Genomic DNA, 23,312 nt, shown 5'->3' with positions numbered 1-23,312 from the left:
AAGGGAAGGTCTCTCTGTGCTCACCTTATTTGTGTACATTCACTGAAAATTAACCTTTCAGTATATTCACAGATTCTGGATGTTTCAATGACGGAGAAGGAGAAGTAACTAGTTGAATGACTCCTTTTTTTTTTATAGGAAAAACAGTATCAGACACAAAGTATTATTTACAATGGGTATTTTTATACGTCATGAAACATGCCTGGAGTAGATCTTTAAACACTTTTTTAAAAAGTGCTTAACATTGGCAGTGATCCCGTGAGGCGCTGAATCTCAAAACTGAAATCTGAAATTTCCTCCCTTTGAAATCAATTTGTGTCAATCCTTTTCTAAAAATTTTGGCTGAACAGATCATCTGGATTTCTGGTAAGGGTTTTTAATAAAGTCCATTGTTTCAGAGATTTTGAGAAGGCCAGTAAAAGTGAGATTCAGTATATAAAAACAGGTGGATAAAATATGTAAACTCAGTTTCTAGAGAGAAATATAAAACCATAAAAGAAGAACCAGTTAATGACACTTTTGTGCAAAGTTATAATTCAAAAAGTGAAGACAAGGACGTCATAAGTGCTTGTTATCCACTCCTGGCTTGCACAACTAATCAAGTTGATGATCTCTGAAGCTGAAACCTCAAACAGTCATTCAGTCATGAATGTTGATCATTATTGCCCTATCTGCCCTCTACTTTGCATTTTATCCACCATGTCTTATATTCATACAAACACCGTAAAGCAAGTTTCCTTGCAGATTTCGCTTTAGTTAAGAAACTAACATATGGAGTTAAAAGATTAGGTTCACACAGCCTAAAGTGCTTCCGATGTAAGAGATTGGGGGACATAATCCACAGCCATTTTTCTCTGTTTAAAAAAAAAAAAAAAAAAGAGGTTTTTTTGAAGCCAATATGAGAATCCAGCAGCAGAGTTACGCATATTAAGTTATCAAAGTCATTTCTGCATGAAATTCCTCTTTTTTTTTAAGCAGTATTTTCCTGCTGAGATGTACTGGAGCAATAGTATTAAAAGAAGAGTCATATTAGCTTCAGAAAAACCCAGAACAAGGCCTGTCATATTGTCCCCCATCACTTAGAAATATATAAAGGAAGGGATCTCTTCAGAGCCAGTATGAACAGGAGTGATTACAGCGGGTAGCTGTGTCTTGTTTTACAGACAGACATTAAAAATGTGAACCTATCCTTTACAGTCAGTCCATTGAGAGAATTTCTATTTTGTACACTCCCTATAGAGTAGTGGTTTTCATCCAGTTATAAGTCATTAAACAATAAAAACTCACATTATCCTGTCAGGAAAGAGGTTCTAGCAGAGGGCTGGTGTTACAAAAAAAAAAGAAAAAGTTCAGCAGGTTATTAGAGTGGGGAAAGTCAAGTGAATGGATATATGGACATAAAGAAAAGTATGTCGAAGTTACATGTGACAAAAAGTTCAGGTATACATTCAAAAGTTTGGCTTTAAAAGAGCTTAAATTTATAAAGATCAGACAGGACACTGACAGTCTGTGTTTGGCGACAGCCTCTCCTGCTGCAGAGACAGGGAGTGTATGATATCGCAATCAGCCTCGATAACAAGCTTTATAATCACTCACTTTCATCTCACTATACACGTCACAGGCAGAGATAAAAGACGTTGGGGAAAAGCTCCAATTATCATGTATGACTTTGTATTCACCTTTAGCTCTTGACTTTTATAACAAGCTCTGAGTGTGTGTGTTACGGGCCAAGTTTGACATAGGATGAAGGTATATAGCCCTCTTCTCCACTGGCTCTAAGGACTCTCATCCATCCATCTCCTTTATCCTCTTCCATTATACTCAACAGCTCTCCTTCTGTAATGGAAATGGTGCCCTCACTGTTGCCTGCACACGAAAAACAGACAAATAATACATATGTAAAAGGCTAAAATAAGATCTATTTATGTATAAGTTGAGTATAAAGGAGTACAAATGTACCTTCAAAGGTGTACAGAGCTGTGCACTGGCCAATAGGACTTTCGATGTCGTCAAACTCGTCTTCAAACTCTGTGTAGATGTTGTGGGGCGGGTCAGCTGCAACAACCCTGAAAATATCCAGGAAAAAAATGTTTTCTGCTATACGTTCAGATTTAAACAGATATGAACTTTCTTGCAGAGAGTTACATGAGATGATTGATACCACTCTCTAGGGGGTGTAACGGTACACAGAAACATGGTTTGGTTCAGACGTTGGTTTAGGAGCACAGTTCAGTTCGAGTAAGTTCAATACAACAGGAAAAACGTCAAGTGTATAAGGATAAGTTTCCTTTCATCTAGGTAATGCTGTCGAGTGTGTGTTAGTGCGTTCAATGTAGTTGCTGTTGTAGCTGATCAGTACGGAAGCCCTAAATGGTCACACATGCATACATTTTATTTCCTACATTTTCTCGTGTTAACAACTTAAATTTTTTTTTTCTGGAGATCTTAACTTATTTATGTCATTATCTCGAAATAATAAATGTTGTTATCCTGAGATAACGGGATAATTTTCTCAAAATCTTAAGATAATAAACTTTGTTTTCTCGGGATAATGACACAATTAATACGAGATCTTGAGAAAACAAAAGGATAAAAATCTCAGGCCTATATTTTGAATTAATTAACATCAAACAAGTCACCTGTAACAGCACCTACCCCAGTCAAAGCAGCCAGGCTGTTAATTATGCATAACTTTAAGCCTTAATATAAATTTGACTCTTGGACATATTAACACGTACGTTTACGGTGACTCGTTCTGTAGCCGTCCTCAAGTGGACAATTGAGGAACTGCAGATTTTTGCACTTGCGCACTGGTTTCACTTCACAGCGACTGAGGTTGTCGCTTGGCCGCAGCAGTCTGTCGAGAGTCCCTCTGCTTTCACTCTTTATGCTAATCTAGCTAACCTGCTTCAGGAGCAGTGTCATATTCAGAGTGGTATCAATCTCCTCATTTAAAGGTCCAGTGTGTAGGATTTAGAAGTTGTAGATTGCAATGAAATTCCATGCCTCACCATCTTCTTTCAAGCATATAAAAACAACTTAGCCATATAAATATCAGTGTTTGATTTGTCTACTCTGGGCTACTGTAGAAAAATGGCGGACTCCATGGAAGAGGACCCACTCTCACTGTAGATATAAAGGGCTAATTTTAAGACAATGAAAACACAACAATCTTATTTTCAGGTTAATATACACTAAGGAAAACATACTTATGAATATTGTACTCCATTCCTGCCAATAAATACTCTTGAATCTTACCAGAGAAAGTAAGCAAATGAGCACATTTATAAAAATGTCAAACTACTCTGAATACAGGTCTTACCCATGTTGAGTATTATTATTGATGGCATTGGACGATTCCTCTCCTCCCACTGCTTCTGACAGCCACGTCTGTAACGATTCAGCAAAACATATTATGACTTGCACAAATACGGTCGTGCACACACGTGTATATGTGCATGTGTGGGGGATAACCTCATATTTGGCGAGCTCCCCCCTCAGGCGACCTAAGTTCTGGGCAGTCTCTGTGATTTGAGGCTCCAGGCTGGAGGGGTCTCCCATCTGTGGATTCTGCTCGTACACACCCTTCATCTTCTCCAGTGCTTCACTGAGGTCAGGCAGAGGGAGGAAAATGTTATTGTTTTTTGAAAATACAAGCGCTAATTACGGAAGTTTCTCTCTTGTGCAGCACCGCTGATAAGACCAGGAGGGATGGGCAGAAATTGAAGAAGTTGGCTGACTTGCTGCAGAAACATACTTCTGTATGACATTAGAGGTCAGGCACTAATGACAGGCGGAAAAAAAAGGAAAAAGAAAAAGCCGGGCTCGCAGTTACAGTTCATCCCAAAGGTGTCGGATGGGATTGAGGTCAGGGCTCTCTGCGGACCAGTCAAGTTCTTCCGCACCAAAATGGGAAAATGATTTCTTTATGAACTTGGCCTTGTGACAGGTCTTGTCATGGTAAAACAGGAAATGGTTTTCCACAAAATATCGCACACTGTTGTTAGGAGGACTCTATTGTCCAAAAATGTTTGTGTACTGCATGCTGCAATTTCCTTAAATTGAAACTACGAGCCGAAGCTCAAACCGTAAAAAAAACACAGCTCCAGACCAGAAGTACAAAAGTATGTAAACAACTTTGACCATCAACTCTGAGCCCAGCTAACATTTGAACTGTCATCCGAGAGAGCCAGAGAAGAACTGTGATATTTGGAAATCATTTAAAGCCTTGAAACCCCCATTTTAATCAGTTTCTTAGTCTTATATCAACATGCACTTTTCTGCAAAAGTTGAACTTTCTTTGAATATTGCTTTTTTAATCAAAAGACTTTATTACAGTTAAGGGATTGTGAACTCATGTCACCACACAACTGGTGATCCAATCGGATCAAATCACACCAATGCAGTCCAGATGAGGCAGATTAGCTCAGCATTAAACTCTTAATAAATAACAATTAAGGATTTCTTTTCCCAGACTTGAACCTTTGTTTGCTGCTGATTACATCATGGATATTCGGCATGGTAGAGGAATTCTTCAGAGGCTTTTAGAAACGTTTCTTACTATTTGTCGTTCTCAGGATTTCCAATTAATTCAGGCTGGCCTAATTAACCAGGATATAGTCTGATACTGTTTCAGTTTCAAGAGGTTTCTTGACACCTGCTTGCTCCTGATAATGAGTTTAAAGTCAATTTGAAAGCTTGAACCTGCAACAACGCTGCTTTACATTATTGTTGTTTTATTGTATTCCCCCTCTGCAACAGTTCGGTTCTTTATTCTGTACCGGTTTTTTACTTAATCTTTTTTCCTTGACAGGGTACATAGTCAGAATAAATTAGTGGTTGTATAGGGTGGGAGTGGATGGACGGGACGTTTAAGAGTCACGTTACTTTTTGACAGTGTTTTTAGTTAGGGCTGGCTCAGGTGAGCCCTGAACCATCTTTAGTTATGCTGCTATAGGCCTAGACCCGCTCTGTGTGGAAAGTACTACGAGACTAATGTTACAATTTAGCGCTATATAAATAAAATTTTATTTAATTCAGGGATGTGTTTGGGATGTGACAGCTGTCCTCAATCTTCCCTGGCTGATCATGCATCTATAAGCTTATATTTTTGGACACTGCATCATTTAGCAGTAGAGTTGTTATGTTATAAAAATAAATGAAAATGACAATGTTTAAAAAAACATTGTCATTTCAGGGGCACAACAACAATGTCCCTGAACTAACAGGATATTAAAATAGTTCCCAACAGATCAAAAACAGCCAGAAAGATAGAAGTATTGTATTTTTGGACAAATTAGAGCTAAAGTCCAACCTATGCTCTCACAAACAACTGCAGATGTTCACAGTGAACATCGCGAATTAAAGATTAAGTGTGTTTTCAGGGCTTGGAGATGTGATGCTGTTGGTGGTGTCGTCACCTTTGGTCCTGTGCCTTCTGCAGCTCTTTGGTGATGTCCTCAATCTTCCCCTGCAGCCTCTTCTTCCTCTGCTCCGGAGGAAGATGAGAGAAATCCTCTGCAGCATGCGGCTACACACACACGCACACACACAAACACACACACACAATAACTGTCGTAAGCGTCACATATACAACAAACGTATGAATGCTCACCACCAGATGTCACTACTCATTGTCTCTAGCTATCTTTCTCACTGCCAAGAACACGTCTACACACACAATGACGCGTTAATGCTACGTGTTTATGGTCAAACATGTTTGAGAGTGAAAAGACTATTCACAACCTTGAAACATCCCGTGAGAATACCTCTGAGAGTCATCTATCCAGTTTTCTGGTGCATACTGTATGAACAACTCAGAAACAACGAGTAAGACTCTTTCTCCTGTGATGCCATACTAATGTACACTTAGGTGAGTATTCATTTCAGCTTATAAAGATATATTTTTATGTCATTCCATCCATTTTCTGTAACTGCTTATGCTTATCAGGGTCGTGGGGGACTGGAGCCAATCCCAGCTGACACTGGGTGAGAGGTAGGGTACACCATGGACAAGTCGCCAGTTCATCACATATGGACTAACAACCATTCATGCATTCACATGTCTGTCCATGTTGGAAAATAGTTGCTAAAAATGTGTGAAAATACTTTGAACGATGTATTGTGTGAAGGCGTGAAGTAATAAAAGCTATAAGTTAAATAGCGATATGGGATTACTGATTTAAGACCGCAATAACAGTGCAACAAATTGTATTTCTTTGACACAAAGACTGAAAACTGTTCACAGCATGCTCGTTTGGATTATCCTATAAAAAAGGAAATGTTGCAGCTGATGCAGATCACATTCTGCTCCACTGTAAAAGGGTGAAAATAGATATATCTAAACACCAAAACTATTTGCATGACTAGATATCACTAATGCTGCTCTGTCAGGTTGTTTTGAAGGGGTTGAATACCTTTGAAAACAGCCTGACAGAACGGCAGGATGGCATATCAAAACATACATGACATGATACATAACAGACAATATGTTGCTATGGTGATTTACTATTGTTTGCAAAGATGGGAATAAAATATATTAAATACAATTATTTCATCTCTATTATTTATGTTATATCCTGTTCTGTAGGACATCAAAAAGTTAAAAATATTTTAAATTTGGACAGCAATGCCATCAACTATTAACATTGACGGTATTCTCTGGTGACCCAGTTTTATCGTCCTGCTCTGATTCACTAACATGATATCCAGTTTGCAGTCTGAATCCATGTGAATGCAGAATAAGTAAGAAAATATGTATTTTTGTAATTTGGGTGAACTGACCCTTTAAAATTATGCTACAAAGATAATATTAAGTACAACAAATGATAACGTTGTGCAGTTGTTTTCGAGTCTAGATGGTCGTGGCTTTGTTGTCAGATTAAATATGTTAGACACTTTGCGAATTTGCAAATTCAATTAAAAATTTGACTTCAAAGCTGTACATCAGTATGGCATCACAGAATGTCCCTTATGTTAATGTAGTGCCCTTTGACATGAGAAACAAAATTAAAGAGTAACTGAACCCAGACATATAATCTGGCACCATACCTGACCACACCCAGCTGTGATTACAGGTGAGGTCACTTGAAGCCCGGTCACACCTGCATGTTGCAGCAAAATCACCTTATTTTAGTGAAATTGGTGCAATTAGTGGATTCACTCACCAGTAAAATAAATGTTAATTTGCATCACGTTAAGAGCAACATTGTGTAAAAATGTATATTTTTGCAGTCTAGCGCACCCAGTTTCAGAGTGCAATACTACTGTCGTAATTATGGACAGTTGTACATGTGTATCTGTTATTATTATATTACTTGATGATCTAATACTAGCAAGTTAACTATTTTACTAACAGCCAAATATCAAGCAAGTGCAACAGCACAAGCATCAGCATAATATTAGCTGGCACAAGCCAGCTAATATTACCAGCCCAGCTCAGCTAAGCCCGTTTACATTGCCCACTTACACAGCTCCGGTTCTGGCACAACACAGGCTCCACTCCCTGTCAACCTTTGCCTGCATGCCAGGCCTGAAAACCTCTTCACGGTAGCACAAACACTAACACTACTCCACTGCTCTGAGCTATAGTTTGTACAGTCTTTGCAACAGTTTCTCCATAAAATATGATCCAGCTTCCAAAAAAAAAAATCAGATAAATAATTGGTGACATTTGTGACTTAGTGCTGTAAAGCCATACTTATTTTATGGTAGAAAAGTTGCAATGTTGCTTCAACTTTCATGAACTTTGACACACAAATTTGCACCTTTGACCAACAGCCATCTTTTTCTTTTCGAAAAGGAACGACTACCTATTGTAGCGTTAATTGTTAGCTCTGCTGCTCCATCCACTTTTATTTAACCTCTTCTGTCAGAGTATAATCTGCTCTCCACAAAAAAGGAATACTTTGCAGACAATTATGAGACAGGAGTCGATGGAAATGCAAATATGTTTTTTGAATAAACTCTGTGAACTTATTGTCCCGTTAGGGACATTTAAATCTCAGCAATGAACATCCAATTTTCTGATAAAATAACTTTGTGGGTTTTTCAAAGATGGTTGGGTAATTATTATTTTTGGGTAAAATGTGTGTTTAGATTCAAATATAATGTAATACAAAAGAAGTATAAACTGGCAGAAACTAAGCTAATTATCTTGCTAACAATTCATGCTAGTAACAAACGCTAAGCAAACTAAATAAAATGTTGAATAATAATAATAAGAAAATACCACAGTTCAAATAAAACACAAAGAATCCTAGAGACTAGCACATTCCTTGCCGGCTAACGCGTTAGCCATTAGCTGTGCAGCTCCAATTTCGAGTGTCAGTTTCTGGTGTGACCGGGCCTTTATACCTTTTTTTGTTTTACCTACAGAGGTTAGTGCAACATGATCCAATGTGGAGTTACTCCTTATATATCATTTGAAAAGAATCCAGCACCAGAATACTGTTATAAGCACCTTTTAAGTCTACCCTCTACGTAACCATAATAAGTGTTACCGTGTGCTTTTCGGCATGCGATATCTAGACAGGGAAGAGACAGAGTAGGTGAGATAGGTGTACAACAAACACCACATGCAAAACACAATTTCAAGCATGATGACATGTTTTGTACAGAAGCACAGGGACCCAAACATTTAACAGCTTATTGAAATGAAAAGCATCAATGTGAGGGACGGGACAGCGGGCAGGGGGGGAAGGCAGGGAAGACGGGGACCTGATCAGATGTCGCCACTCACCGAGTGCTGCTTGTGTAATATCTTTAAGGTTGAAATCCTGGGTTTGATAGAGCGATTAAACTCCCTCAGACAGAGCGAGAGAGAGGAGTGTTGCAGCTTGGAGAGGGGGAGGGAGATTGGGTGGCTGCCCGGTGGGAAAGGGGACGGGGGAGAGAAAGACGGAGGGGCGAACTGAGGAGGGGTAGAGGTGGGAAGAGAAGCAAAGGAGGGAGAAAATTACACTGGTAATGAGAGAGGAAAAGAAAAAAGAGAAGAGGAGTGAGTCAAACAGATGCAGCGATCTGTAAAGCTGTAAAGTGGATATAGAGTTAAAAAGAGAGAGCACGGGGTGTTTCAGGGCAAGTCTGTGCAGCAGATTGGAATTGGCCCCTGAGGGTAACAGGGTGGTGGGGTAAGACATGGAGGAATGTGTGCTGAGTTTCATGAGTGTGTGTTTGTCTTAAAGCATTGTTATGAGATCACGTGAGCGTAATTTTGCACTTCCAAGAACATAGCTGGCTCTTGCTCTCCGTGTGAATTTGACTGATGATTTTTAAGTTCTTCAAAGCCGTCTTAAAACGTCGTCTAACCTGCAGAAGTACAGGTTTATCCAGGTTACAGGTAGCTGTAACGTGACACTCTTTTTTTTTTTTTTGCTAATGTTACCGGAAAAGTAAAAACATGTTAGTTATTAAAAGGATACATTTTTTTATGTTTCTTATGTCAACAAATCCTACTAAAAAAGTGTAATCTTATTGTTGCACAGAATTCTGTCTTGCAATGCGTGTAACTATATTACTCATTGATTTTTAAAACCAATCCTACATAAACAGTCCTGAAATGGACTTGTATCAATCCACCACTGAAAATAGTCCCCAAAATACGCATTATTTACCCCTGCATGAGTAATGTTTGCTAAGAACTACAGTGCCCAGCTGTTTTTTAAAGAACCTCTCCCTATAGACGAAATGTACGAAAGTATTCAGAGATGGAGTAACAATTTTTTGGTTTTGGTCGTTTCACAGGATTTGTTGACGAACAGAAAAATAACACTTTTTTCTAAATGTTCCTAAACCTATATGTTATGTAATATACAGCAAAATAACATGCTTTTTTAAAAAAAGAACAAATCACTAAATTTGTTTGGGATACTCAATAAGCAAAAAGAGATTAACTGAACTTAATTATGGCATTATGATGAAAACTTGTCATTCAAAGCTACAAATAAAGAGAATTGGTGATGCCAATTTTTTATAACAATATAAGAAATGCTCCCAAGATTATGACGTTTTGATGTTACCTCTTGAGCATGTGACCAAGAAGCTTCATAAACAGACTTCCCTTGATTTAATGTGTATAAATTTGGGTTATGTCCTATTAAACTTTTTATTTATTTTTTTTTAGTTTAGAGATACATGAGTTATATCAGCCAAAAGGCGGCAATCAAATGCAACTAAAGAAGACATAATGCTGGGAGCGTCAATTAAGAATGCTGATTTAAACCCTCAAATATATTAAATAAACTTGCACCATCCAATCAAATATAAATGGTCAAAATATTTTATCTGTGGTTTTAGAGTGAATTAAATTTGCTTTCAGAGATCATTGCACGGTTTGATTTCATAATTAGAGTTTGTTTAAGGCTTCACATTAGAGCAGTGAAGCACTCTCTGATTATAACTTAATTATATAGGTGCTCATTCTTGTTTCCAGTCTCTACCTATGTTGTTTTTTTCCCTAAAATAAAAACATGTAGTGTTTAAAGGAAGACTTACAAATCAACCCTGTTAACTGTGTCCAGAAATGTCAGGATAGTTTTAGCCTGATGACAACTTGTTAACCCGGATTAGTTGAGACACATTTGAAGAACAAGACAAAGAGGATTTTCAGGTTGTCCAAAGAAGCAGGCGAAGCAGAAAAGGGGAGAGGCAGTGAATATCTTGTCCAAGAGACGCTGCACTTTTTATGCAAACTCAAAGAGAAGAAAATCTAATGTGTGCAAATTTACCTTGTGCTTCTTGCTGAAAGGCCAGAGCTTGGCACGCACTTTGGGTGGGTTGAGGCTGGAGTCAGAGGTTGCTGGTTTGATTCCTTGGGTGTAGTCTTCAAACTCAACATCTCCAGGCCGCTCAAAACCAGACTTGTGCTGCTCTATGAACAGTATCGAGTCCTGCAGGGAGAGACAAACAAACACTCATCAAAGAAACAGACACACCGTGGGGTCAGAGTTACCCACAGGTGTTCAGTCAAGCCCAACTGTTACTGGATCTTTGAGGTCAGTAACAATACCATATATTAGGTATTTGGGATTATCTGTATCTGTTCAACCAACTAAATTTCCCGGATTCGTACTCGGAAAGAGCAGACTAACTAGAAGTTGTTAATTATTTACACAACAGGATCAGAATTATATGTAGTATGTATTTTCTGTACCGGATACTCATTTCAGCAGAGTACTCACTCAACCCTATAGTTTTTATTACAGGAGTTTTGTATTGGATTGCTTAAGTAAACCTAATAAACTTGTGTACATAGAAAAAAACGGGTATAATATTTACAGAAGTCAATACAAGAATGCAATTTATATAAAAATCTAACTAGAGGCATAGCCTTAAAGGTCCAGTGTGAATATGGCAGCAATGGAGTATAATATTCATAGCCATGTTTTCATCAGTGTATAATGACTGTATAATGTGTATCACGACTCACTGCCACTATAGTTGCACTTTCCTTGTGTGAAGGAGAGAGTGAGGCAATGCAGCATTTTAAATATTTGGAAAAACATGCATTTGCATGAGAAACAGTGAACGTAAATATAACTTTTGTTTGTTAATAAAAGAACTCTACAAGGCACCTTTAAATGTAAGAAGTCAGGAAAATAGTATTATTAAAGTTATAGTTTGACACACTGGGAAATAAATGTATTTGTTTTCTTGTTGGGAGTTAGATGAGAAGACTATCCCACTGTAATGTGAGCATGGTTAAAAAAAGATAAGCTACAACCAGCAGATGATTAGCTTTGCATAAAGACAGGAAACAGGGGAAAACATTTAGTCTGGCTATGTTAACAAAATCCAGGTTTATGTGCAGGACTATTTCTCGGCTCGGTGCAGTGACTTCCTGCTGTCTCTGTCTTGTTGCCCTCTCAGTATACAGTATTTAAAAAAAAAACATAAAAACGTCTAACATTTACCTGTTTTTCATCAATTTTCATCCCTGCTGCAGAGATTCCCTCTAGACACTTAGAGATGATGGGCAACACCTTCTTTTCGATGTCTGAAAACTGGCAGTAGGCTTCCGCCATCCGCCGAATCCTCCGCTCATCCATGTCCTGCATTTTCTGTGTGGCACACAAACATACAACATCCATCCATTGTCCGTAAGTGCTTATCCTTATCAGGATCATACAGTACACCCTGGACAATTCACCATTCACGCTCACATTGACTCCAACTCTACACAGAAAGGCACTAGCCAACTGCGGGATTTGAACCGGATTACTGTAAGGCAGCGCCGCCTCTACAAACATACAACAACTTCCTTGAAATTCATTTTATATTCACACTGTCTGTTTGTTTATAAGAGCTGTCTCTGTGTTCATACACCAGAGAAGGATGACATTTAAAAGACAATACAAGGGTGTGTTGTTTGGTTTCACGACACTCTGAATTGTGAACGTGTGTCTTTGTCTCACATTGAAGATCTGCGGTATCTCTGTGTAGTAGAAGAAGTTTTGCTCCTTGTTGTATTTCTGGAGATGTGCTGCGTAGTCGTTCCTGCACTCCTCCGCTGTGTGTGTGCGGGCATGGGCATGCTGCTTGGCCTTTAGAGCAAACAATTCGGTGGGGAAGATATAAGGAGGAAAGAAATGAGGAGATGCAAAACAAATGCAAAGTGGGAGAAATGTACGGAAACAGGTGCAGGGAGGAAATGGGGGGAGGAGATGAAATAAAGGGAGATAGATAAGGTCAGTTCAAAAATTTTGACTGAAATAAAAAAAAATCTGTGCTCAGGTGCAGTCATTGATGGTAAAGTGTGTGTGTGTGTTTACTTTGTCGACATCAAGTCTGGTGGCGTTGAGGTCGTGCTCTGTTTTCTCTGCTTGTTGTGTGGCTTTTTCAGCCTCCCCCCACTCCTTAGCGTAACGCTTCTTAGTCTGCAGGGCATGTATACATACACACAAACACACACACACTTTAATGAGGACAGCTTTAGCAGTATTAACAATGTCAGGAAAGTCAGTTCTGTTGGTGGTACTTAAAATGCAAGGGCACTGTCCATCAAATAATCTACATTATGTTACTGTAGAAGTCCGTTAACTCAGATTACAGACAACAGATATATTTACTCGTTTACCTCTGGTGGTATCCAATGATGCAGATAGATTGAGTTTAATTTGGCCTGGCTTTGACATTCTGCCCCAGAAAAGTGGAGGCGAATGGACCATTTCTATAAAGTTTAGAAATATATTTAATCCTCTTAAATTGTAATGAATGCCTGGATCCCACTGGGCCGGCCTCTGTCGCAGTCACGACACTGTTTCGATCCGTTCTCCATGCAACTTAAAAAAGCCAAGCTTTTCAAAAGCCCAACAGACTTTGTTAACTTGAACTTAAATTGTTTCCGTTTTGTCTGTTTTTACAATCAGAAATCTGAACAGAATGTTTTATAAAAAATTAAAAAAAAAGATGAGCGGATCCCCTGTGTCGTTTCTGTATTTAAATTCTGGCCAGCTTGGTCTGCTCTGTACTACTTTACACGGCAACCATCAAAAATCAACTGTGTACTCTTTGGAATTACAAACATTGTCTGCAACAGGCACAAAGTAAATAACTCTACAGGTAACCTTTTAAACAGCTCTGGCGGCCTTGGCACAGCAACCATAGTGGGATTGCGGGCTAATAAATCATTTACTTCAATCGCTCTGGCTTGCATCAGGTCAACAACCTAACTGAACTGTTTGACCTCTGACTTTTCAGAAAGGTTCTCACCAACAACTTATTAATGGTGGATTATTGAAAAACCTCTTAGTGTTAACTTAGTAGCACGTATAATCACAGATGCTTTTCTAACTGTTGCTATTAGCTTAATGAAAAGTTTATGACTTTAAATGTTTACAACAGCTCACCTGATGGCTTATTAGAAAGAAAGCTTATTAGACAGTCACTGTGATCGACTGTATTAATAACTTGATAATTAGTGCCAGACAATGCCTCCAATTAACAGCTTATGACTCATCTATAAAACAAAATAAGTCATTAGTGACAACTAAACATTCAAGTATTGATGCCCTGAAAGTTTAGTTATTAAGTTAATGTTAAGGATTCACTGTGAACAGTTTTCATCTTAAGTACTTTCTACCACAGAAGGAAAGAAAGATGTTGCAGTTCATTTTTTTCAGTAGCACAAACAAAATAATCTCCTTGGACTAGGTATATTTCTAAATCTGAGGGAAACTGGTAACATTTTATTTTACAGACGTGCCGGTGTCTAAAGATTTCCTAAAAGCTTATTGGAAAGAACCATGTAAATACATACTCACTACAGGGACAAGAGAATTGTTTCAGTCTAATTTATCAATGCACAGCAGGTTTGCTGAACGTTCAAAAATGTGCAATTTGTTTACATAGAATAAGAATAAAAGTTTCCAACAATAAATGAATGATGAATAAATAAAAAAAACTGTTTGTGAACTAAAATAAGTAAATAAATAACAAGTCTAAGAACTCGTAGGACTGCTTTTCCCCCTATAATTATCATTGTTGGAAAAAAAAGGAAACTAGATACTAGATCTATAAACTAAAAATCATGTGATCCAAACTAGACATTCATAAGCAACAACAACACGTGACTCACACTTTCTAGATGTTTAAAGCTGGTCTCTAAATTCTGCTGGGCCTTCTTAGCATCAGACAGGTGCTGGGGAAGAAAGTAGTTTAAGATGATGACACAGTGTACCACAGTATGCAACCGACCACATGCCCCTGTTACTCCCTCCCTCTTGTGTTCTCCCCTCCGTCTCTCACTGTTTTGCGTTCCTGTTTCAGATCCTGAAGGTACTTGGTGAGTTCGACACAGATGCCGGTCATCATGTTTTCAGCGATGAGCTCCCGCTGGCCGGCGTAATCGTTCAGCTCGTTCAGGATCTCCTGAAATGATCCGTGATTGCTGAATCTACAGCAGGGAGGAGAGGAAATTTAGAAAATCATCACAACTGGAGAGACAAACAATATAAGTGATCAGCTGTTCATAAATCAATCCAATCACAACTTAGCAACTGTAACTAGGCAGATAAGCATTTAAAGCAATGTGCGCTTGGATGCCGAGTGAGTTTGGAGGTTTGTGTCTTTTGTTTAGCCTTTCGAGAGCGAGAAACACAAGAGCAAACGTTAAAAGAAACAGATTAAACCGTATGTCTATCTGCATAAGTTGCAAACATTAGCATGTCTGGTTTACAGGACTATCCTTTAGTTAACGACATTACTTAGCAGTTAAAGGTTTCCTTAGAAAAAATAACATTTCAGGACTGGAACATCCACCCTGTGAGAGCAGATATACTTGTATATCTTGTTTAAAATTGAGGAGGTTTACACCAAAGAAATTCCAGTTTGCATCACATCGAGCTACATTTTCCAAACTTATCAGTTATTCCTGATTGACAAAATTCTTTTCTGTCATATATACGAAGTAACAACTTTTAGCTACAGCCGATAAAATGTACTGGCTAAACTCGTCATCTCGGAGGTCAACATTCATATTTATCAGCTAGAAATGAGAAGCCTGTGAAATCAAAGACCTATTGGTTCAAAATGTACTGTTAATTTTGAGTGGTATGTAAATCTGCCGCTGTTATCATTCATCAGGAAAGCTTGACAGGCTTACAGCAACAGTAACCAGACGGTCGATTCTAAATTGTATATGCAAAATAAGAGTTGAGGGAAACATAATGGAAACAGGTCGTTTCATTGTTCTCTCACTTGCAGTCTTGCTCTTCCTTGCTCCCTCGTTTGGCATATTTCTTTGTTAGACTCCTGTTAGATAGTGAAAAAGAAGCAGTTTGACTCTTTATTGCACACACATACATAAATGCACAAAGGCACAAATGCATTCATTTAAATATAAATGGACATTCAGAAACAAGCTCAGTAAAACTGAGGGCACACACCTGAGTTGCTTGGCATAGCTCTGTTCTATCTCTGTCCGCTCCTTCACAAACTTTATGTAACGCTCCACCAGGTCGAGGCCTGACTGTGTGTGCTTGTCGAGGTGATCATATTGGTCCTACGAGAGAAACAGCATAGGGATTCACATATTTTCATACATATATATGCACCAAAACAGCTGCATTTTAAATGAAACGATGACAATGAAGCTAAAGTTGAGGGTGGTTACATCAGCGTAGCACCCATTTTTGTGCCAGATTTCAGACAATGCAACAGGACATTGACCGTAAAGATAGACAAAATGAGACGAAAGAGATCTGGTCAAACTGTTAACACTCTGAACTAACCAAGTCAGTCACAAGACCTCAGTTATCATGTGTTTTCATCAAATGAAGACCAGACAGAAAGCAAAAAGCCCACAAAACAAGAAGTGAAGCTGGCTGCAGTACAGGACAGAGAATGAAGGGAAACTGGGGAACTATGTGACTTGTTTTTACTTTGCTTGACACGTTATTGTGTCATTAGTTCAGTGGGTACAGTGACTAGTTACAGTATGTGTACTGCTAGCACCAGTAATTTTGTGTTCTCAGTCTAATTATTTATTTACTTCAAGTTCCTCTATTTGTCTGTACTTAATCTGTCCATGTGCTGCTGTAACACCTGAATTTCCCCTCGGGAGGATCAATAAAACATTATCCTATCCTGTCTGATGATATCAACAGATCATAGACTTGTATAGCTGAAATTCTCGTTGATTAATGATTATTGATTGAAGGAAAATTATGACCGCTTTGATTAATCATTTGTCTTATCTGACACTAAACTGGATATTTGAGGATCTGGAGTGTTTGTGTGATATCATCTTGGGTTGAACTCTTTTCTAACATTTTATAAACCAAACAATAAATCATGACAATTTGCAGATTAATCACGCTAAGTCTACGCTAATTTGTCCTACATATTATATAAAAAGTGCTACTATTCCTACATTGTTCATAGACTGTGTGGCTTTTCTTTTATGGTTTTTGTTGCTATATGTATATTTCTTTGTCGAAATTCCTGTTCCTCTGTACTTTTTACTTTATGAACTATATTTTTGTCAATAATGCAGACTGTGCAGACAAGGTTTTGGCATCAGAAGCGCTCTGGTTTCAATTTATAGACCTTGGACTTTGATTACAATGCAGATAAACAATACATGAGAGCAAATAAGGACGGCATCTGATGACACTTTAGACATTAGCAGAAAGATATGACCATATGCCGTACATGGTCACAGGTCAGAATCAAACCCTGAGCCACTGCAGCACTTTGACTGAGCCTTTGTACACGGGCCGCAGGTGAGCCATCAGACTGAACCAAAATGGGACTTTTTTTTTTGGTCATTCTCACGTATCAAGTTACCCCCAGGGGCTAAATCGGCGATGGGTTCTGAGATCGGTAAATTAGTGGCTGATAAAATATAGTGTGATAAAGAGATTAATATATCTCAAGGCGATGTTATTAAATTACTTTATTTCACCATCTGTCCAAAATTTAAAGAAGTTCATTATGACATTAGAGTTACAAGTCATTACAATTAAGAGGCTGGAATTATGTAATATTTAGAATTTTTGCACTAAAAGTGACTGTAAATGAGTCAGAGTAAATTATTAATTTGTCATTAAAGCGACTATAATCGATATTTTAAATGACAATGCGAAAGGAGTTACTTGTAGCGATGAACCTCAAGATTTTTCAACTGTATCTGCAGCTCGGCTCAGCTTTACAGAGTTTCAGTTTCTGTTTCAGTGGGCCACCGTTTTCAGCAAAAAATCTCTCAAAACCGACTGTACACTTCCTGCAGAGCACCAAACACAATCCCAGTATCAGTTAGAGACTGAACATGGCATTTAACAAGCAGCATTTAGCAGCAAAAATCAGACATGAATCATATCAATCAATGATGTTGCTCTGCTGGATTTGTGGTGCTGATATGTCGATGTCAATGATGTTGCTCTGCTGGATTTGTGGTGCTGATATGTCGATGTTGTTGTTGTGATCCCAACATACTTCTGGTCAAAAAAAGTAAATGATTGATCGACTAATCTTTTCAGCTCAACTGTAGTAATTTTATTGATTGGTGCACCACCCATGACATTCAGGCTCTAGCCCAAGTGATAAAAAACATGAATGTCCAAAAGTAATTAACATCTTTGACATCTGCATACACTGGGAGCAGCCAAGGGTTGGATTAAGGGTTGCAATTCATGATTATTTTCCTTGTTGGTGAATCTAATCATTATTCTTTATTCAGTTAAATCATTATGTCTATTCCCTGAGCTCATGGTGATACTGTTAAATGTCTTGATTTGTCCGACCAAGAGTCCAAAACTCGGAGACTTTCAGCTCACTGTCACAGACATAGAACCTCACACTGGAACCATTCACAGTATAAAGATCGGCCGTCACATCTGTGACGTCACCCACAGGTTTCTGAGGAGCCGTGGTGAAGCTCAGAGTGTGGTGGCTCTGGCTGTTTATTTCTGCTGTGAATGTGAATATTTTAATATGGAGAATAACGGAGATGAACTTTGCTGGGAAATGAAGCCAATGCGGAAGTGGTAAAACTGTAATTCCTTTTTTTAACTCACCAGTGCAGAGGGTTCCTTCCACCTTTTTTCCCTTCGGTTTTTTGGGGGCAAGTTTTTCCTCACTCGAAATGAGGGTCTAAGGACAGAGGGTGTCACTCCCTGTACAGATTGTAAAGGCCTCCGAGGCAAATGTACTTTGTGACTTTGAGCTATACAAATAAAATTTGATTTGATTTGATTTGTTGCACATAATTAACACTGTGACCGATATTTAGACAAGCCAGGAGGTGGAACAAGCAGCACATCCAACATGGTGGCAGCCAGCGTCACATATATTTGGGTTCAAAACAGCACACTGGAAACCTGCGGGTGATGTCACTCAGGCTTTGTCCATACTTTATACTGTCATTGGTTCAAACCCATCAAACTACACATCCCCAAGTTTCTGTAGATACCGAACATGTCAGACAGAATTTGGGGGAAATGTGTTGGATATAATAAGGTAGCCTCCATAGCTGTGAAATCATGGATACAACACCCATTCTTTATGCTGTCTATAGCTGTAACGAGTGATTTTTCTTTTGTATTATTTGATTTAAAAATGACTTAGCATAAAATAGTTGCTGATTTTTCTGTTGATAGACTGAGCACTCTAGCTCCAACTGGATTGCTTAAATTTGCATCACATTTCTTCAGGCTGTTGATCTTCCACAAACGGAAACTGAAAGCCAAAGAATAACCATCCAAACACACCCACCCACACACAGGCACACACATACAGTATCCTCCCTTGTTTCATTTGACATACACACACAAAGGTGTAGAAGAGAATAAAAGCAAACTCTCCTCTCAACATTCCTCCCTTGCTCTTTACGCACATCCTTACAGCATTGAAAAAACACACACACACACACACACATAAACCTGTTAGACAGGTAACATTTGTCCTCTTTGAACCCATTGGCTTATATCTACATGGCATCAGGACATACAATAAAGGTTTCAGTGAAGACGGACGTGACCACAAAACTGAACGGCGTGATTATACGAACACATGAGAATTAGGACACACAAAGCAACAGGGTGGTTCTGTTGTTGTGTCTCTTGTGAAATACAAAGAAAGACTCCACCTTTTGCTTGTTCTTGTGTGTGCATGTATGTGTGTGTGTGTGTGTGTGTGTGTGTGTAGAGGCTGCAGGGTCTTTTGGAGCCAGAGACATAGATATTTAGTCCTCAGAGGAGGGGGAAGCTAAATGGAGATCATACAGTAACACACTTAGCTATGTCCTGGATACGAGAGAGCCGGGAAGGAGGAAGGAACAGGATGATAAAACATAAGAGGAAGATGAAGTGAAATAAACCTGCACTAGAAAGCACAGTGATTTAGGTAAACAGACATACGAGAAACATACTAAAGATATCTTCTTAGATATAGTAGTATTACTATAGAAGTATTTACTAGTTCTGTTGCCATGCCTCATTACTTCACTGTAGAACATCTGGATGTTTGTGCGAGAGGAGGAAATACTGATAGTGGGACAGAGAGGGTTCAGGAATGAGATAATCATTAGCTCAGTGTGAACCTCCGCCCTGTGACTGACGGTCCCAGGGGCCTCTAGAAACCCTGGAACCAGTCGGACTAATCCCACCCCTCACTGTGACGAAACACAGCAGCATGCGTGCTTCCTGATCCAGGCTGATCTGTGGTCAGATTCTAGCTCACCTCAACCATAATAAAAGCTACAGAACAGCAGGATTGGGTTTCACCAGTTTGTGTAAAGCTCTTAGCAAATACTAGATAGTTACAACCATAAAAACATAAATGTCTTAGAGCTAGTAGAGACTTTAGTAATGTGTAAATTGGTTGCTAGGAAACATCTGTAGTCCTGTCCTATTAAAAGTAGTCAGATATGCAAACGAGACATCACTGTAGCATCACAACCTCAAGAAAAACTTCCAAGATTTCCAGGTTTAGTAGGGCGAACTATAGTTAATCTGCATGAATGCACAGATTAATGCAATATAGCCTACGTGTTTCAAAGCAGAACAGATCTGCTAATCATTGAGCAAAATGTCGTTATGTTTTGTAATTTGAGGCTGCCTATACTGTGTTATTTTATTTAACGTAAAATCTTATTGACAAACTTTTTTTAAAATGCAATTTCCCAGATAAAATCATGGTTACACTATATTTTGAATTCACTCTAAACATGTTATATATTAGCTACGGCTAACTTAAGCTAACAGTAAGGTCATATATTTAGTTTTTATTGAAGTAACATTTTTTAAAATGCAATCTAAAATCTTATTACAATCACAGTTACAAAACAGGTCCGATGTGTGGACCACGTCTTATATTATTTATTTCATGCTTCACTCTAAACATGTCATAAAGCTAACATTAGCTTCGCCACATTAACTTTACTTTATTTGTCACAACGAATCTCTAAGTAAAAATACTTAATAAACACTTGGTATTAGTTATATCTGTATATCTGTTGTGCCTGTAACGTCACCCACAGGTTTCATGCACCATTGTGAAGCTCAAAGTGTGTTGGCTCTGGTCACCGTCGCCCATCTAATTTAAAAATCTGCTAAGACGTGGATCATTGACTTAAACATTTTAATATGGGGGCTTAAGGAGATTGACTCATTCTGTAGCCAGCTTCAAGTGGCCGTTTGAGGAACTGCAGTTTTTGGCACTTCCACGTGGCTTTGCAAAGTTTCTGTAAATCTGTCAGGCAGAATTTGGGATGGGGGGAAATGTGCCGGATAAACAAGACATCTAGAATATTTCTATTTGAGAAACCTTAAAGCTATGGATGATAATACAAATGTTAGCATGTTTCACACAAGACAAAGAAAAGCAGGAAACAGGGTAACGTCTAAGATCTATGCCTGAAAATTGACTTATTTAGATCATATATGAGTCATTTATTAAGCACAATGGCTGAAAAGATTTACTGGTTACTGCTTCTTGTTAGCATTTCTTGCTTTTCTTTGTCCAACATGATAATAAAGTAAAGTTCTTCAGGTTTTGGATTGTTGATCAGACAAAACAATCACTATTAAGACACTACTTTGAGCTTTGGGAGATCGTGATCCCCTTCTTTTTAATCAGGAAATGAATCACTAATTAAAATAAAAAGGTTCAGCTCTCGTTACGATATGTTTTGATTTTCCCAAAGTTAAGTCTGATTAAGCCACCGTTTATCACATCCCATCAGACATGCCCCAAGCAGCAGCTGTTGATTTTGAATTTAACACTCTTTCTCAACAAATGCAGCAGTCAAACACAACACCCAGTCTGTGTTTAACTGTGGAATAATCTCTAAGGCATGTACTCAGACTTTGACCAGAATCACAGCAGGATTTGGAGAAATAAGTCGTGTTTGCTCTTCTATCATAAACAGTTGAAGTCTAGATATTTGAGCCAAAAAGTGCACACGTCTCGATCTGTGAAGATCTGAAAAGATTGGTCGATTAGTGATTCATTTGGATGGGCAAAAATGCCAAACTTTCTCTTGTTTCAGCTCCACAAATGTGAGGATTTCCTGCCTTTCTGTGTCGTATGAGGTAGTAAACAGGATGTCATTAAGTTTTGGACTGCTGGTCGGGACAAACACAAGCAACACAAAGACATACACTTGTCTGATTTACTTTTAGACACCAAGGAAACTAATCAAAGTTGTAACTTGCAGCCTCGGATCAGTGGCCACTGCAGTTTACTTCTTATACTTTAATGCTGACAGATGATCCCACAGAGGGCACTGGTGTTTAGTGTGTGTGTTGGTGATGAAGTTTGTCTGACCTGATGACTGTCACTGTGATTCACAGCTGAGACATTGACCAGATCCACAAATAAGCCTTCATTAGAGGACAGCCTGACAGAAACCTCAACACTTCCTGAGAAGTTGTGTCACAAAACAAAGCAAAGCTCGGGTTCAAGCATGCAAGTGATAAAGAAATAAAGATGGTGGAGAACACCTTTAGACTACAGTAGATAAAGGTTAACCACAAACAGGAATAAAACTCTCTTCTTTCCCCTCTGTGTATGATAAGGTATGCAGCAGGAGGAGTTGCGAAATCCTCTGGCTCTGCAGGCTTTACAGAAACTCCTGCTGTTGTTTCAAGACACTAAACTCAGGCCTACCGTGGAAAAGAAACAACAGTGTACATAATATGTCGACCAGAATAAGCAGCCTTAGTCTTAAGGGATGTCGAAGGTATTTGACTTCTCCCTGAGGACTTCTTATTCTTGTTGTGTGTCAGCTGTCAAACTTACCCAAAGATCTGTTCCCCAGTCCATGTCTGCTAAAAAAAAAAAAGAAAAAAAAGTCCAGATGGAGAAATCCTCTCTGAAATAACCAGGTGGTGGAGGTGGATGACAAGAGAAACAAACAAAAAAGAAAGAAACAAACAAACTGCCTCTCGTTACAAAGATTCCACAAAACTTTTTGAGTCTCGAAAGTGGAGATGGCGGAGGAAATGTTTGGAGGAAGTCTACGCCTTCTCCTTGGCACGGACACGGTTGTCCTGTTTCCAGCGAGAGAAGAAAAAAAAATATGTTCAAGCGCTTTTTCCTGAAACAAGTTTGGGTCCCTGAGAGAGAGAGAGAGAGAGAGAGAGAGAGAGAGAGAGAGAGAAGGGGGAGGAACCGGGTGGGAAAACCTACCAGCAGCGTCTCTGTTTGTTTTATCTTAAAGAAGCAGCTTGAGGTTATTTTCATCAGAAACGCTCCTGAAAGCCGGAACCTTTAAATAAACACAATGACTGACTGTACGAGAAGAAGACACAGTGCAGTTAGAACACCGCACCTGAGTAAATACAATAAAATAAATCATTAACTTTATTGGA

General features: G+C 38.7%; 1 protein-coding gene across 2 annotated transcripts; it reads right to left on the bottom strand.

Annotated features, from left to right (window-relative positions):
* Positions 1 to 135: 135 nt before the first annotated feature.
* On the bottom strand, positions 136 to 23,082 carry trip10b (thyroid hormone receptor interactor 10b). Of its 2 annotated transcripts, XM_010733627.3 has the most exons (15): positions 22,741 to 23,082; positions 15,885 to 16,000; positions 15,697 to 15,750; positions 14,746 to 14,893; positions 14,576 to 14,638; positions 12,771 to 12,875; positions 12,414 to 12,542; positions 11,913 to 12,059; positions 10,728 to 10,889; positions 8,502 to 8,525; positions 5,421 to 5,530; positions 3,475 to 3,607; positions 3,323 to 3,390; positions 1,960 to 2,066; positions 136 to 1,866 (listed from the first exon to the last, which is right to left on the bottom strand). In XM_010733627.3, exons 1-15 carry the CDS (start codon positions 22,762 to 22,764, stop codon positions 1,721 to 1,723), a joined length of 1,536 nt encoding a protein of 511 aa, XP_010731929.1. In that variant the 5' UTR covers positions 22,765 to 23,082; the 3' UTR covers positions 136 to 1,720. The 2 variants fall into 2 exon arrangements, with proteins under 2 accessions (XP_010731929.1, XP_010731930.1); XM_010733628.3 differs by lacking the exon at positions 8,502 to 8,525 and having other exon boundaries at positions 22,741 to 23,081.
* Between the last annotated feature and the right edge of the window lie 230 nt (positions 23,083 to 23,312).

Source organism: Larimichthys crocea, chromosome X, assembly GCF_000972845.2.
Source record: "Larimichthys crocea isolate SSNF chromosome X, L_crocea_2.0, whole genome shotgun sequence".
NCBI lineage: Eukaryota > Metazoa > Chordata > Actinopteri > Sciaenidae > Larimichthys > Larimichthys crocea.
Note: the sequence above shows the minus strand (reverse complement) of the source record. Positions and strands in the feature narration are given on the sequence as shown.

What these genes read in the sequence shown, in the direction of transcription:
- trip10b (XM_010733627.3), bottom strand. Translation starts at nt 22,764, where the DNA reads ATGGACTGGGGAACAGATCTTTGG. An exon ending in AGATACCGCAGATCTTCAAT is followed by an intron (nt 12,060 to 12,413) that starts GTGAGACAAAGA and finishes TGTGCCACACAG; the next exon opens with AAAATGCAGGACATGGATGA. An exon ending in CTTTCAGCAAGAAGCACAAG is followed by an intron (nt 8,526 to 10,727) that starts GTAAATTTGCAC and finishes TTCCCTGTCTAG; the next exon opens with ATATCGCATGCCGAAAAGCA.